The 17,745-nt window shown below is 36.5% G+C and overlaps 1 protein-coding gene across 2 annotated transcripts in view; it reads left to right on the plus strand.

Moving 5' to 3' along the window:
* PRKN (parkin RBR E3 ubiquitin protein ligase) overlaps positions 1-17,745 on the plus strand; it is a 706,049-nt gene that overhangs the window by 87,241 nt on the left and 601,063 nt on the right. Inside the window, exon 1 of one of the 2 annotated variants that reach the window (XM_051811264.1) lies at positions 15,893-16,721. The exons of the other annotated variant lie outside the window; for it this stretch is intronic. Within the exon in view, the coding sequence (XP_051667224.1) occupies positions 16,544-16,721 (178 nt within the window). The 5' untranslated portion in view covers positions 15,893-16,543. Of the gene's footprint in view, positions 1-15,892; positions 16,722-17,745 lie in introns of those variants that run through there. 2 annotated transcript variants of the gene reach the window in all.

The raw sequence follows: 17,745 nt of genomic DNA on the forward strand, positions 1-17,745 counted from the left end.
TTTAAAAACCGAACCTATTGGAATCAGAGAGGATTACTGAATTTACTGGATTTTTGTCATATTGCCTTAAAGCTAGTTTTTCATCAGAGCTACAGTTTTCAACCTTTCATTTTTAAATGCCACATTTAAATTTCACTGTAAATTTACAGCATGAAGAACAATGAAGACAGGGCCCAAAAGTTTCTTAAGAAAAGTTTCTCTATGTTGCAGACTTGCAACACTCTCTGATCACTCTCTGATGGTTTTGTCTTCACTGCTCATGCATTTGAGCCTTTTGGTACAGGGATTCTGTTGGATGTGTCTGCTGTGGGACAAGACCCATCTCTGTGGTATTTTAGACACCCAGGTAGATTGCCATGGGAATTCTGAGTACCTGGGCAGATAATATGATGTTTCTCCATTGAGTAAAGAATTGCTATAAAAAGCTGGACTATGGGAAATGGGAGAGGGAGCAAAGTGAGACACATTCACAGTGATTGTACTGCTAAGAAATTGGGACGGTGCATTTCCTATTTGTGGGATTTTTCTAGGAAATGCAACTTCTTTGTATTCTGAAAGAGTCAGATCTCTAAAATATTGCCTAGTAGTGATTTTATAAAATATTACCTTATCTTTTTGGAGTTTTAGGTCGTTAGACAGGATAAATATAATGATGGTATGTGTGGTCAGGCAAATGTCAGAGCTGTACAGCCATATCATCACAAAGAAAGGCATTGCCTCCATAGCAGCAGTGAGAACAACTGGACGTTTCTAAGGACTCTGTGAAACTTTTGTATTCAACTCTTCTGCTATTCTTTTGTATGGTTATTTTAAATCACTAAAAGAAATAGAGTGAAAGAACCACCAATAAAAGGTAACTCTTAAGGTGTTTATTTCTTATGCAATGATGACAAATCGCGCTACTCAATTTGAGTACTGATGGCAAACATCTTAGTGCTTTTTATTGTCCGTAGTTGGCAACCATGGATAAAAAGCTGATCGTTCTCTAGAAGAAAAGCTATTGGATAATTGCTCTCTCAGTTTGCAATCATAAAGCTAATAATTTCAGCTTTACTCAGAAATAATTTCTGTCCGTTTTGGAATAAAAATATTTATATCTATTTCTCGAGTTTATGTAATTTTCTTTTAAGGAAAAACAGTGAGTAAGAGAAATTGATTTGTTAATCAGTTCAAGGTTTGTCATCGTTTATCAAATTCTTAATATTTAATCTGAAAAACTGTATTACTCTGAGAAAATAGCATTTCAAAAGTTGCAAGGTTACTTTTCAGTTGTTCAACTGAGATGACAGCTGAATGTGATGTAAGATTTTTCTTGAGTGCCTTCTGTGGAGATTATTGTATTTACTGTACTATGGAAAAAATGATTATGTTCCAGACTATTATATCTTTGCCCTGAAGAAACACGTAATTTATGGTAAAAGTCGCAAAAATATTTCAGAAGCTTTTTAGCAAGAGCTATTCCTCTTGTATCACATCAAATGTGTTTTCCATTGTGAATTATTATAGCAGGTCATATTTTCACCTTTTTTTTTGGATTTATATCTGATGTCATAACCTGTAAAGGAAAGCAAGCTACAGAAGGCATCTATGCATATATTAAAAAAAAACCCCAACAAACGAACAAGCAAAATCCCTGAAAAAACAAACAAAACCCCACAAAAACCCCACAGCAACTTACAGGAATAAAGTTTACTTCTTTCAAGATGCTTTGCACAAAGAATCAAAATTCTTTAATCAAAAAAAGCCTTCAATGTAAAACCTAGATAAAAGAAGTATATTTTGTTTAACAGAAGCTAACTCAAGTGTTTTAGTTTCTTATAATGAGGTGCACTTAGAACACGAAAGTTATTGACAATGAAGACAGAAATATCTTTTGGTATTGAAAATAGAACCATTTAGGATATGAAATGTAAATCACATTGACTTAACTGTGTTAAAATGTTGCTTTTATTTACAGTATCATTGAATGAGCAGTATAATCTTATTACAAGAATATCAATAGCAGAGCATGTTCCTAAATATCCTTCATAGTGTAGGGTAGAAGCATGTCAATACATCTGATGAATTCCTTTGACAAGAAAATATTACTTAGCTTGGGAAAGTTTGCTGTTGACAATACAGTTTTCTGTGTTGTTTAAAGTGAGGCTAAGAGGAACTTGTCTAGAGTACAACATTTCCATCTCCCTCAAACCAGAAGAAAATGTCCTTTATCAGGAAACTAACTTAATACTGTGAAACAAACTTACTGTTTACATTCTAGTTCTTAAAAGAAGTAATAATAGAATCTAAAAAGAATATGTATTTATTTTTACTTTAAAATATTTTTTCCCTAAAATCTGTTGGATATATTAAAAAAAAATCACAATTATTCTGTCCTTAGTAGAGGTGCAAAATCTGTGCTTTTATAGAAACTGTACACTCTTCAGATGTATTCAAAAACTTTGTATTTTAAATAACCTCCCACTAGATTTTCCCTATGATTCAGTGGGTTTTGAAGTAGTAGCTGTCAACACTGTGTGTAAAGAAGTGCCTATATCACTTGTCCTGACTGACTGAATTACTGTACAGATGGATTAAATATAGGGGAAATAAAATCCCGTGGGTGTCTACGAATGCATGAAATGCATGAGTTCTCACCTGACTAAAACTGTTTCTTAGCAGAGGCTGACATATGTGTTCCACAATAAAGATTAGGCATTTTTCCTGTTTTCATTTGAACTTGCCTTTACGTTCAAAGCAGCTGAGCCAGTAGTTTCTTAGTTTAATGTACTTTGTCTGTGAAGCCGTTTGAAACAACTAGAGAATCAGATGGGGAAACTTCTGTTATAAAAGTTGGGTCAGTAATGCTGCCATCTGGGCAGAGAAAAGGAGGTGGGAGTGACCAGTCATACTGACTGTGTACTCTGGGCCATTAACTAAACCCTTCAGTTTCCAAGGGGCTAGAGAGCTTGTCACAACCCCCCCATTGCTTGCCAAATAAAAACAATGAAAAAAAGGTTGAGTGTAGAGGTGGGATGACAAGTGAGGAGGGGGTACGTAGGGTGCCTCACACAGCCACGGCTGTGGCAGAGTTCAGGCAAGGCTGGTGCACCTCTGAGAGCACGTGGACAGTGGTGGACCTCCTGCAGCTCTCTCACAAAGCTCAGTCTGGTCTTTTTGTGTTACCTGCTTCTGGAAACCCCGTTATGTGGCCAAGGGCACTGTAGTAGGAGCAAAGACTTTTTAAGACAGGAAGACATATGGTATTTCTAAGACATGTTTCCTTCTTTTCTGACAGATTTGGAGCTACCTGTACTTATTTTAGAATAGTACATCTTCACTGGGCTGCTGCAGTGCTGTGATGTTAATCCACTGGTAATACAGATAGGAAATGTATCTCCAGGACTTAAGATATGGCCAGTATGTCACTTTCCAAAATATAAAGAATATTGCTGCATTTGTTTACTGTGAAGTATTGATCCATCAACTAGTTTGCTAAACAGTTTCCTCTTGGAATATTGCATCTGTTTGACATGGTAGGAATACGGTAATTTTGATTGTATGGAAAAATGCAGGATATGTCTGATATTCTCATCAGGATATTATTGTTGGTTTGAGACAAAAAAATTCCAGAGGTGAAGCAATCCCCCATCAGAGATCTGAGTAAGATATATCTTCCTTTAATTTTAGGTAGATCAGACTGTGCATAATTATGCTAACCTTTAATTATTTTTTTAAAATTGTATTTATTTTAATTTCTTTACTATGTTGATTTACTCTAGTAGAGCAAACAATATTTTCGTGATTTATCACAGTTACCAAAGAAAAGAACTCCATGTCCCAAATCCAGCAGGATGTATGAAGTGAGGAAGTCTTTACACAGGCTACTGTAGTCTGTGAAGCTGACTGTGAGATCTGGGATTTAAAGCCAGAATTACAAACACCAGAACGTGGACAATAAGGAATATTGGAGAGCCAGGATGTAGCTGGCTGTGAATGGCAAGAAGTGCTAGCTGTGACCTAGGCTATGTGTCCTTGTATGCCCAGTAGCTCACTGTTGACAGGTATATTAAAACCAGGAAAATATTTGCCAGCTTTAGCATTGTACAGCATCAATAATCCTAACACCTTTTTTGATGGTAAGGCTCATTTCTTTGGGCCTCAAAGAACAAGTTAACTTCACTCCGTTTCCCTGCAATATTTAAAATAACAGTCAAATATAGATAACTGTATACAATCATTCACCAGGTTTTCATCTAATCCAAGTAAAAAATTGATAGTGTGGCCAACTGTGCAGCTGTTGCTTTGTGACAGTGTTCAGTGTCTGACAGAGTACACAGTTGGCAGTTTTGATAGCAGACTCTAGATATCACATCAAGGAAAACTTCAGATGTGCCCTCTTTGATCTTGTCCGTTTTCTGTCATCCTATGATAGCATTTCTAATCCTGATGTAAAACTCAGTTCTTCCATTTGTATCATCTGCATTTGTTTTATGCACCTTACGTATACCCTTGGGTATAGCAGGTGCACTAGAAAAAAAAAGTATTATTAATGTACTATGGACAGTTGAAACTGGTTTTAGTAATTCTGCTGTTAAAAATAGTTGTTAAACTCAAAACTTTCAGAACAAATCATAAGTACTTTCATTTCACCACGTCACACTATTGTGTAGCCAACAGCCAATCCTTCACTGTGCTTGTCAGGACAAACCAGGGATTTTAGGGTTTATCAGTAATGGGTGTTCTTATATTCTTTTAATTGCTATGTCATAATTTCCTGTAAATGTATCTCTTGGAGAGGAGTTTTCTTTCCTTCTATTTACTCTTTTTGTTTGGTTTCATTACTGACCATTTCTCTGAGGTCTAGTAAGGGAGTGATTTTCCTCTTTGGTTCTCATTTGAATATATTTATATGCACAGAGCACTATATATATATGTTTCTGTTGCACAGGAATATGAATATTTTTATGAATATTAGAATAAAAAACTGCTCAGCTGGATGTACTATCAGCAGGTTTCGATTACCAGGACTCTTTTTTTTCCCAAAGGAAACTCAGACTGGGTGATTACTCATCAGATAACCATTATCAGCTCCGAAGTAAGAATCAAGAGATCATGAATCATAAAAAACAGAGCTGAAAGAGACTTCAACATGTCATCAAATTCCCTTTCCCCTGCTATGTCTCTCTTCAGTTAACTCTACAAATGTGTTTCTTTATTGATGTTTCTTTGATCTCTCCATTGAGATTCCACAATCACCTGAGATTATCTATTCCAGGAGAGCTTATCTATTCCTCTCCTCTTGCAATTTTTTTTTAGTTCTCCCTAATGTCTAACCTGAGTCTTTCTTGTTGCAATTAAGCTCCTTTACACCTTGGTTTATACCCCATGGATACGGACAACTGCTTAGTCCTATCTCTTTGCAACAACCTTTGAGAAACTACCAACCTCTGTACTGGACTTTCCAGTAGTGAGGCTCAAGGGCAGTGCTCTCTGTTTGCACTTTCGACTGTGAAGCAAATCTTCCCTGAGAGGGCAGGAAAAGGATTTCTCAGAGGCAGAGTCTCACAGTCTTGTTTACTGGCACAGAGATATAATCCTTTTTCCTGCTGAAAAAAGGAACATTCTGTTATCATTTAATTTTTCCAGTTTTCCAGATCAAGGGCTCGCTATTTCAGTTAGTTTTCCTACCGTCATTTTCACCCCCACAAAATATATAGATAAAAATGATGGTTTAAAAATTAAGATGCCTACTAAGTTACTGGGATGTCCAGATCCAGTACTCTTCTTTTCTTATATGGCTTTGGATAAACCATATTGCCCTAAACACAGGAAAAGGTGTGGATTGATAGGGTGTGTTTAAGTTTTGAGTTCTTAATTTAAATTTTAATTTTGAGTTCTTGATTTAAAATTTAAATTAACCTTGAAAACCCTCAGCATCAATGACACCTAGTTTCTTGCTGTTAAACCTCCATGGATAGCAGCAGTTTTTTTCATCTGCGCAGGTGCAGATGGGCTGCTCCTTTGGGAGCTCCAGGAAGTGCTTTTGTAAATGTTTTTTTTCTCCAGACTTTGGAATTCATGAACTGGTAGGTGTTCCCTGCCTGTGTGCCCTGAAGATCCCAATCTAAACAACATACCCCGAGTACATCTTGTCACGTTGCTCCCCAGGACAGGGGAGGATGGGAGTTGAGCATGATAGCAGGGCAGGCAGAAGCTGTGGCCTCGTTGACTAGCAAGCAGTGCCATAGTATTCAAACAGGAAGGATAGAGCAGGTCCAGTGACAGCAACCAGGACTGAACCAGCGCACCAGATCACCAGAGAAGTCTATAGTGATGAGGAAAGGTCAAGGTCAAGCCAGGAATTTCAGTCAGTGGGTCAGAGTCAGGGTCCCGATGCAGGGAGTGCATGGCCAGCAGAGACGCATGGTTTAGGCAGAGGCTGGAGCTGAGAGCTTCAGCTTAAAAGCAGCTTCCAGAAGTGTGGGGCCCCTTAGCATATGAGGCTCCTTAGCATAGCTGCTTGGAGGAGTCTCTGCTCCTGGAGCTTCTTCTAGCATTTTCTTGACGATCATCAAGGCAGCAGAGGCTTCTGAAACATCTCTCTCTTACCAGAGGCCCAGCCTTAGCACAGAGGGCCACACTCCAGGATGTGAGCTCTCGGCCCTGACACATCTCTTGTACTGTCCTGGTGTGGTGTTCCGCACATAATATGCAGCATTTGCACTCAAATAAGTGGGGAAACCCAAAGAGATCATGATGGCTATGGTTTATAGTATTTATATTTTTACAGGGTTTGTTGGGGTTTTTTTTGGAGGGAGAGTGTTGACTTCCAGATTGAATGATATATCTAAAATTTCTTCCATCTCTAAATTCCTAATTCTAAATTCCATCTCTAAATTCCTAATTCTAAATCTTCAAATTTCTGCCTAAACTCTGTAAGGGAGCGAGGACATATGAGATCTTTCACTAATGCTTACTGTACAAACACCTATTTCCTATGCCTAGTGTATAATGGAAGTCATCATGTCTGATTTTCATTGTAGAACTTCAAGGATTATCTTTCACAGAGTGGCATTTCCCTCTCCAAGAGAGTGAGTCTTTAGAAATGGTATTCCCAAGGATGGAGATTGGCTTTTAGAATCCTAATTTCTTTCTGCTTCCAAAATAGAATGACCTAACAGGTCTACAGCGCATCTGTACAAATCTGAGACCGAAGTTTTGCCTTATTTATGTCTGTAGACACGGCTTTTGCAGAAAGTGTTGGACAGAATCAGAGAAAATTATTGGGAACTCTGTTCCGTGACTATCCAAACCCTACTGAGCTGCCGGTTTTTGTATCTGAGAGTATGAATATGAATATGAATGAGTATGAGTATGAGTATGAGTATGAATATGCTTCTGTACCAGAGCTCACATTAGAACTGGAGCTGAGACTGTGAGCTTTGTAAAGGTTCTGCATGATGCAAACCAGTTGAATGCTGATAATGTGAATGTGTTGCTCAAATCCTGAAACATGGGGAGGTTTATGTGTTGATGTGTGGATTCTGGAAGTAGTGCTTTAGGAAATTAATCTGTCCTGAGGATGGTTATGTGAGCCTGATGAGGGAGCATTTAGCAATGTGGTAGTACATTACAGTAATTTAGTCATTTTTAGCCTCTTGAAATGGGTTGAAATTTTGATTTAACTACTTTCCCCTCAATTTCTTATAAAATGTTGAAAGATTAAAGAAAAGAAACTGCACAGGGAACAGTCTGTTGCCCTTGTAATATTTTTTGTGGGACAAGGTTCTGAGGGTTTTTTACAGCCTCTTCCTATTTTTGCAGCAGGTAGGGAGGGAGGCATTACCCTTTTCTTATATAATTTGTTCTATTTTTGCCTGTGTTTTTAAAGAATGTATTTTTTAAACACCCAATTATTATAATAAGGTATTTAGAATTCAAAAATTCTTTTTTACCTCTCCAAATATTAGAGATAACTCAAATCCCAGGCATACAAATTGTTTGCACTTGTCCCATTAACTACATTATTCTCAATACAGTTTGTAGGAATTCTAGCTATATTAGTGGTACACAAATATACTAAAAAGAACATAGATAATTACAGATTGAATATTATAGTTATGTATTTTCAGTTCTATATAATTCATACTTGATGATGTCACACTTTGCACACTCTATTTATCTGTAATCAATAACTGTCCTAAACAACGTGTATTCAGAAGAACATAATATAGAGCAAAATAGTGTTTGAGATCAGGAAAGTGCTTTCAAACTTGCATAGAGTTCTTTGCCATGCCTCCTTTATGAGTGGCAACTTTGAAGGCTGACTCAAGTGAACAGCAGATTTTCCTGAACACCACCTGTGTAGCTAATCAAAGCTAGAAGAGACCCTGGCTGTTACCTAGGTAGTATTTTCTGCAGAATGCATTGTTGCTGGGCACAGACAATGATTTATTTCTAACTTCAGGCATGCAGGCTGGAGAGGATTGTTTTTTCACCTTCAGAAAACTTCCCACAGTACCTCTTCCCATTTGTCTGTGATATACCACCGTGTAGATAGTGATGCATTACACCGTCTGGCCCTGATGCTCAAGTCCATTTCAGAAGTGAGTTATGATTTAGTAAGAAAGCAGGCACTTGGCTTTCTTAGAATGGATTATGTTTGCTTTCATAGGAATCATAGCAAAATGGAATAGCCTCATTACAACAAACAACTGTGCATATTTTTTTCCAAATCAAATCAGGATCGAAGAGGTTTATTGATTTATTAACAAGATGTAATTAACTGGCAGTCAGTGAACTACACTTACAGGATCAATGTCAGCAATCCAACAGATAAACCACAACATGAGACACCTAGAGACTGTAACATATTCTTAAAATTTGTTGAACACTCTTCTGGACTCGTTTCCAGGAAGTTCTCATCTCAGCACACACGAACACCTCAAAGCTGGATGTATGCTGCCCCACAGGGCCATGTGGGCTGGGTTACAAACACCCCCTTTCCTGTGAGGGCCAGTTCCTATAACTACACCTCCCCCCTCCCTTCCCACATAGCTTGCACTGCTCCCTGTGATCCACTGATCAACATGCTGGTGAGAGACCACCCCAGGAGTCCGTGCACGTTGCACCCTGTGCTGTGGGATCCGTCCCTGTAGGGCAGGTAGGGGCGGCATTTGGCAGGCGGGGTTGCAATGCCAGCCGGGCAACTTCTGGCAATATCAAACCCTGTTTGGCAGCTGCTGATACCAAGGTTTCCACCCACTCAGGAGTTTTTGTGCTTTTTGAATACTTCCTTTCAAATTCACTCCTACTTTTACCTTCTTGGTAAGCCTTGGCTACTGTTTAATCCAGCTAGTTATCACATTAAGCAAACTGTGACTCATAATTTCTTCTTTGCATTGTCAGGTTTGGGGCAAACACCCTCTCAGCAGAGACAGTTTTGGAAAATCTGTTCACACACTGCTACGCTTGAATCTTCTCATATCACTTGCTGTTATCTGGTCGTGTTAACAAGAGCAGACTGGTCAGATTCCCCATGCCACTTCCTAAAAGTGTTGGTGCAAAACTGTGCTTTATTTCACAGAATTAAATCTGGGGGAAAAAATTGCGTAGAATTATACAGTGGCCAAATAATCATGATATAAATATAGGACTGGCGAATATCGATTTAAAGACATATAATAATCATTCCCAGATTTTAAGATGGGCCTCTTGGCTGTGGAATATAATGCTTCCTACATGGGGTTTGTTTATTTATACCAAGTTGTGGCTTCAGGGTACATCTATAACTAAATACATCTTTAGCCTCATAGATGTCTGATTGAATGAGCTTCTGAATTTTGGTCTTTTTGAATGCTGAAGGTGGCTTTTCTCCCTCACAGGATGTCATTGTAGCCATGAGAATATATCTTATGTTAATTCATCATGTGAGAATGTCCCATGGTTAATGATGACTTAGAAAAATCATGAGGCTGCAGCATTGTGAGCATTCAAAAAACCAGATCTTTTTAAGTATGTTTTCCTTTGCTATTACATTGATCCATCCTGATTACTGGCTACATCTTTAAGGAATCTAAGCAATATAATTTACAGAGAAGTTATGAATGGTTGGGTTACTCTATTCCTCTAAATGTTCCTATTTCAGGCTTCAGGTCTCACTGTGCTGCCTTGTCAGGGCTTAATGACCACATGTATCACCACACTGCTGAAAGATTCTGTATTTCCTATTAATGCACACTTTGGACAAAACCCAAAAATGGTAAAATCAAAGCCTACCTAATGATCAGGAGTAGGTTCTCTCCTGTGATTCCTATAGGTTAGCCCAATAAATTAAAATATTAGGGCATAGTTAATGCAGAGACTGTCACTTGAAATAAAGGATAGGGACGTATGCAGTTTTTGTATTAGAGTATTTGAGTGTGTTGAGCAGAAGTAAAAGTTAACATTGAAATTTCTCCTTGGGCATTCTTGTTAGTATCAACTTAATTGAGATCACAAAGGACATTTAGAGCTTTTACTGGACTCTAACTTACCTGTCATGGTAATGAACATAATTACTGTGGCTCTTTTTTTAACCTGCAGCAAACTGTGATTGTTGAGCTTTGTCTCACATTATTCATCTATATTAGCAGTGTGTACTGTGCTACATTGGCAGGGGTGGGGGAAGAAAAATGTGTAGTCCCTTTTAAAAAATTCAGATACAGGGACTGTTCAAATGTTTATTATTATTTTTGTATAATTTATTACATTTCCAATTAGTATATTATGCTTGCATGCTATATTCTTCATTTTACTTGGAATGAAATTGTGCTTTTTTCCAAACGTGATCTACTGGCATGCACAGTCTTGGATTTCAGTTTTTCTGTTTTATGTTTTGTTGACTTTAGATTGTGAACTCTTTGTGGCAGAGACTGTCTTACTTCCCTTTACATTTATACAGTGTTTCATGTCATGGGAATCCAGTTCTAACCGAAGGCATCATGGAAAAGTACCATTCTTGTAGGGTTATGTAATTTATGACCTACCATTTTCCCACATGAAAATGGAAAGGTTTGCGATAAGCAAAATTAATACAAATTGTTTGCTTAATAAAGACTAGGGGAAGACATTTCCAAGGGTATCTTACCTTCATGACTGTGGATGTGAAAAATGAATAATAGATGTAAGGCAGGCTCTTTTTATTGCCTACTTAATACCTCCAACATAAAACTGTAATTGAGCATAAAAACATAAATTCTCCTAGCACAAAACATTTCTTATTAAGATAAACCTGTCAGTATGATGATACAAGCAATAACCTTGGATTACAAGAATGTGGGTTAGAAATCTTTATAAGTAATCTCACAAAAATCCTCCCTTATTGACTTATACTTTAAGAACCAATTGCTTCAGATTTTCATTGGATTGAGAAAATGGTTGAGAAAGCCAGAATAAAATGTATATAAAATACTGATATCCTTATTTCTGCTTTCTGAAAGCTTCAATCATTCAGTTTTAGCTCAGGAATGACTACTATGATTTGCTCTCTTTTTTTTTTTTTTTTTTAGTCTTTTACATAGCCAAAAAAAAAAAATAGGGCTCAGCCCCATTACAGATTTACATCTGAAATTCTACATTTGTAAATACAATGATCTACTGTGTCTGCCATCGGCATTGTAATTTACAATTTAGGATATTAACATACACACATTTATTTAGAAGTAAATACCTGGTGCCATCATCATTTATTCATCATCCATTTTTCTGAATGAAAGCTGAGCGGGTCACTTGTTTTATATATATTGTATTGTAGGTTAACAAGGGCAATAATATCCATAGTAAGAGGCTATTTTTTGAAAAGAGGTGACCTGTCTCTCCTGGTGCTTGAAGTTCTACATAATGACAGTCCAAGAAGTCCTATATAACATAGGAAGAGAAGAGATGCTCTGTTTTCTGGCCCGTATTTTTCTGCTGCAGTAAATAGGATTATGCTTTTACTGCCTGCTCATTGAAAGCAAACCCAGAATTAGCTTTCCACAAAATAGCAAAAATTCTAGCAATTATAGTGTAAAACCAGAAAAAGAATATTTTAGACTTTCAGATTGTTACTGAAACATTTCAATTAATCTGTGATTTCGTTAAATCTGAATCTCCAAGTACCTAAATTTATAGCTGGATTTGAACTGAAAGTGTCCCTTAATGAAATGGAAGTCATTGCTCAGAAAATATGTAATGCAATTAAAAAAAAAGAAGAATTGCAGCACTTTTAATTGGAAAGATTCAGTTTATATCGGAGACAATACGTTTGGACATTCAATCTTTTTTCTGGAGTTTAGTTGGTTGAAAATATTTTATCCTATATGTATATCTCATTAATGTAATCTAATAAGAAAAATATGTATCCTAATCATACAGACATGCTAAAAGATATTTCTACATTGTCTTTTGGCCTACAGTATGTACATATAGACAGGAAGATATAAATTAGTACGTCTTTTTAAAAAAAAAAATATTTTCCAAAATTGGTTCAGTCGAGTCCTCTATCTCTCAATATTTTGGGCAGTAAATAATTTTCCTCAAGGCTGTCCCTCAAATTCACTTAATCCATGTTCTAAGTGAATCACATTATAGAACAAGGAAGCTCAGCTTCAACCCTGTAGACTCTTTGGGTTCTCTGTATGCCAAATTTTCACTAACGCTAGGGATTTCTGTTGGTCTTGTGGTAAGCATATAAATGCTTATTATGAAGAAGGCTGTCATTCTGTGTGTCTTCTATATATAGAAATGCAAAAATAGCAGTAGCTCATTTCTTTAACAGGAATCCTACTGCAAATAGCAAGACTGAATAAAACTATATACTCATGTCTTTCTCAGTGCCCTATAGAAATAATTTGATAGGTCAGTGGATGCAGTAATCTGCATGTGTAACATTGGTTTTCCAGATGTCATTTTTTTCCAGTTTTGTACTCCAAACACATGGCACATATAATTAAAAAAAAATAAAATGCTTGAACCTTGCTTCAGAAATTATGTTATAAAACAACCTGTAGAAAATATGTATCTCCCTGTAAGAAGAAGTTATAATTTCCTTCTTGGATAAAACAGTATAAACTTTATTTACTTAAATAAAAAATTGTATATACAGTTTTCAACAAACTTAGGTATATAACAAATACAGACATTTCTTTGCCCCTTCTACTTGCTTCACCTGACACTGTCTGTGAGCAAATAAACAGGGTACCATGGGAAGGCCCTGCAACCTGCTGGAAAAAAAATCATTGTCATGTCATGCAATTCCAAATCAAAGCAAAAGTGCTGCAGTCTGGGAAATTTTCTTGCACTTCTAATCCATGGTATTTTTATTCTGTGATTTGATTGTTTTTGTGTGAAGTTGCCCTGAGGCAGCTGTCTTCACTTTTTAATCTCAGAGTTCTCTGACTTGAAGTCATGTAGCTGTGGCCATTATGTTCCAGTGTTTTCCCTGTTGCAGCTTTTATGGTTCATCTCAATATACTAAGTTCATATGCATGGAATTAATTAGTGTGAGGGTATCAATAGTTTTAATTCCTCATCCAGCAATTCAGTGCTAGTAACAATGAGGAAGGAAAAAAGTCTATGTTATTTTGCAGGTAAGGACTTGTAATAGCCGGTGAATGAATATTTAGACTGCAGGTTCTTCTGGATAGCAACTGTTCCTTACATTTATGTTTGTTTAATGTTAAACACAACAGGTCCCTGTTCATGCAAAATTAATGAAGTTCAGCTAAAATCCTCTTAAACCCTGTGTCTGTTAAAGTCAGTGGTCATTTTGCTGCAGATGGCAGTGATGACAAGAATAAATTCTCACTTCTAAGCACAAGCTGCTATTGTTTAAGGAAGATTCTATTATAAATTTGTATTGTTTTCTTTAAATATAAATATGTCTAATGAAAGAGAAACAAATCAAAGTGAAGAGAAACAAAAATTTGACTGGACAGGTGGTCACAAAGATAGTAGTGCCAAAATTTCTCACAGACAAATGGCATCATTTACTTCATTTTTCTTAAATAGAAATAAACTTTCCCAAACCAGTTAGAAATAAAAGAAATATTTGACCTAAATTTTTCTACCAGTGTGTCAGTGAATGTTTACATTATAAGCTGAAAATAGTTTGCTAAGTAGTCAGCATTTAAGAGCAATTTAGATTAAACATTTTCATGTTCATTTGTGCAATGCCTCTGATATTTTAGCAGTATGAAAAGATTTTCTTGGCTTCAAACCATTGGATCAGGGTGATTTTGACATCCTTAATCTCTCTTTAAGAGCATTAGGGACTTCTTTTATTTAAAAATCTGAGTGGTAAAAGGTAGAAAGAAGTAATTTTCTAGAAATAGTGCTTTTTAAAAAGTTATGTCAGCAAACACTGTGGATAAAAGAAATGACTGAATTCTAAGCAAATGGTTCCAAAGATAGTGCAGACGTACAGAGTTTGCAAGGTCTAAGGATATGATTTTGAAGAAAATGTATAGCCTTGAGCTGACTATTCTACATGCTCACGTATGTACAAGGAATTCAGCCTCAAGCTAAGAATCCCCATTGCAAGGAAAGATGATTCCAGCAGAAATAGTCTTTGGGGGTCTGCAGCATGTTAACTCACATCTAAAAATACAATCCACTCAGTAGTAGTATTGCCTGTTCCTGATGATAGAACACTGCTAGCAGTGTGGGAATTGTTCTTCAGTTGTGTGGCTTTTTAGGCCAGTGACTCATATGTTAATGAGTTAATTATTGATACACATTTCATTGAATAAATGAGTGATCCTTTTTTAATTTTAGCTGGAGTTAAAGGTGCTTTCATTTCCACTATAAAGCTATTTCTAGCACTCAGGAGCATACTAGAGTATTCTTGAGTGACGATGAGAGATAAAATCACAGTTTATAAAATTTTCAAATGTTGACACTGGTGAAGTGAGAAGGTATGCTAGTTACATAGCTATAGTAGATCAGCTCTCCAAGGTGATTTGGATGGTACATTAACATTGGCAAATTTGACCAGGGTTGTTTTAAGTAAAAATTAATTTATGAAGCAAAGTTTGTGCCACCTTTTCAGGATGGTCTTTTGGAAAACAGTCAAAGAACGTAAGGGTCACCAAGGACACTGCTCAATTGAACATGAGCTTCAGTGCGATGTGGTGGCTGATAGAAGAAATATAATTCCTTTACACAAGCAGAGGATCATCAGTTGTAATTGCACCTATATATGACATTTACAGAAGCATTATTGAATGCAGTGGCCATTTCTGATGTTCATATTTTCAGAAGAATGTTGATAATTAGAAAAGAACTTCAAGAGGTGGGAGAAACCTGTCCTTTAGAAAGCCTCATTGCCTTCCTGTGATTATTTACTGCATGAATTCTGGCCATATCTGCATAATAAGACACTGGTTTATAGTGGAATGTTCTACTATCCCTTAAATACTGTATATTTTCACCTTGTTTCAAATTTCTGTATCATCCCATTCTTTAATCCTATGCTCTAGTGATGATACATTCCAATTTTGCAAAGTACAAATTTAAAAAATTAAGTATCTATAAAGTCAAAGTCAGATAGTTAGTGTTATTAATCTCAAAGCAGATACTTACGGAACTGTAGTAACAAAATTATTCTAGCATAACACATTGGGTTTTTTTTCCTTTTTAGCTTTTAAGATCTTACATTAGAGAGAAAGTAATACAAGTTCTACACTTTCATTGCCATGTGTTAGCTCCACTGAACTCCAGACCAATTAAATTTTCATTTTTTAGTCTTATAAGAAACAAACATATTTAGCTTGGCACAGAGCTTTACAACTTTGTAAACTTATATTGCCTTTTATTTCGTTTTTCCTTTGCCTTTATGGCTTTAACTATACTTCGCTTCAAAATTTCTTGTAAAACCTTTCAGCTATTAAGGTAAGATTAATGAGTCTGTAATTGCCAAGATTACTTTTATCAGTTTCTTAAATATGTACATGGCACTTGCTATGTTCCAGTTATATGCTGCTTTCTTAGTTTTGTTAGATTTATTAGCAATGCTTGTTCTTGGGTTTATGTTGTCATGTTCTCATTTTCCAGGGAGTGGAGATGACCCAGTCATACTGGGATATTAAACTCTTTGGATGATATTTCATGCTGATATGTTGTATTCGGTACACTCATTCCCATTAGCCTTTGTGTTTCCTTGCATGTTTTTGATTATTATTTTTATCAGCATATCAGATAATATTATCCAGAGACCAAAGGCCTGTTCATTATAAAGAATGCTGGCAAATACTCACTGACCATGCAGGTATCGTTCCGATAATTCACATTCGAGAAAGACTAATGGAAAGTGAAATAAGAAAGAAAAATATTCAAATATCTAAGTTGTCATGAATGAATGCTTTAAGGTCACTTAAGAAATAAGTCAAGATGCATTAATTTAGGCACTGATAGGAGTGCTTGGCTGTTTGTACTCTACTCCCATTTGGATCACCAGACGTTCCGTCTTTACAGACAGTGCAGTGTTGTGAATTGAGAGAAAAACCAAGAGCAGTGACTTCTACCCTAAGAACATACACCTATGACTGGATTGTGTTTCCTACATGCTGTTACGTTGTGCCATTCAAGGTCCTCTCGTGCTTCTTACCTGGCCTCCGGGTGTCACCTCCTGCTGAAGCAAACGGTCTCCCATGTGTTCTGTGCCCTATGTGCCAGCCCCACGTGCAAGTTCCCCCATGGTGCACCTCAGATGACACAGGGTACGTAGTCTGATGGAAAGGAAGGAAATTTCAAAGAGTAATGTTACTGTACATTGGACCATATGCCACAGTATTAGATGTCTGCCTCTAGTCTGCACTGTGCAGACTTTTATGGCTTATGCATCTCTGTTCTTTAGAGGTCTCCAAAAGTAGTGCATATGTTTGACACTAACTGTGACGTGTGATAGCAAGTCCCCTAGCCATTGCTAAGGACTGAACAAAGTCTACCATAGATACAAGAAAATAAACTCTCTGAAGAGCAAAAAGAAGGGAAGTTTGCAGTTACATGTACTTTCTTATGCCTGGAGAAGGAAAGTGTGAAAGAGAAGAAAGTGTGAAAAGACTAATATTTTCAGCATGCTTTTTTAGTGGCTCTATTCTTTAAATAGTAGACATATTAATTAACACTATTTTTATTTCCCTAATAATTAGTTAATCCCATAATTGATTCATTGCATATGTACTTATTTACATAACTGGTTCACTCCATTACCGAATATGTCACTCCATTACTGGTTATCTATGTTATTGATTCATACTACTTTATTTCTCTCCATATTTACTTCATGCAGTAGTTGATTCATCATATAATTACTTCACAGTTTAATTGAATCATTGCACTATTGAGCAATTCCACAGTAATCGCTTTCAAGATAATTGATTACTTCTCACTGCGACCAACCATAACTCACCTGTCATTCTTTACAGTCCACTTTGTATATCTTCTTTTCTCCTTCTCAAAACTGTCCTCTTTCTGTGGTTCCCATTAACTCTATATATCCTTCTTTTCAGTATCCATGAATTAGTTCTCCATATCTTTCCCATTTGGTTAGTTATCTCCTTGAGCATATGCTCAATCTCCTTTTTTTCCCACTCCAGCTACATTCACTTCTGTCCAACATTTGCTCTATCCATCTTTCTGATCACAATATAATGCTAGAATCTCAAAATGAGCAGTCTTCGTCATTTCTCAGAGCCTCCAAGTAATTTTTCTTACCCTCCATCTGGTTTTGATTTTGTTGAT

The sequence above is a fragment of the Manacus candei genome, unplaced genomic scaffold, assembly GCF_025592945.1.
Source record: "Manacus candei isolate 608988 ecotype Guabito, Panama unplaced genomic scaffold, ASM2559294v1 h1tg000081l, whole genome shotgun sequence".
Lineage (NCBI taxonomy): Eukaryota > Metazoa > Chordata > Aves > Passeriformes > Pipridae > Manacus > Manacus candei.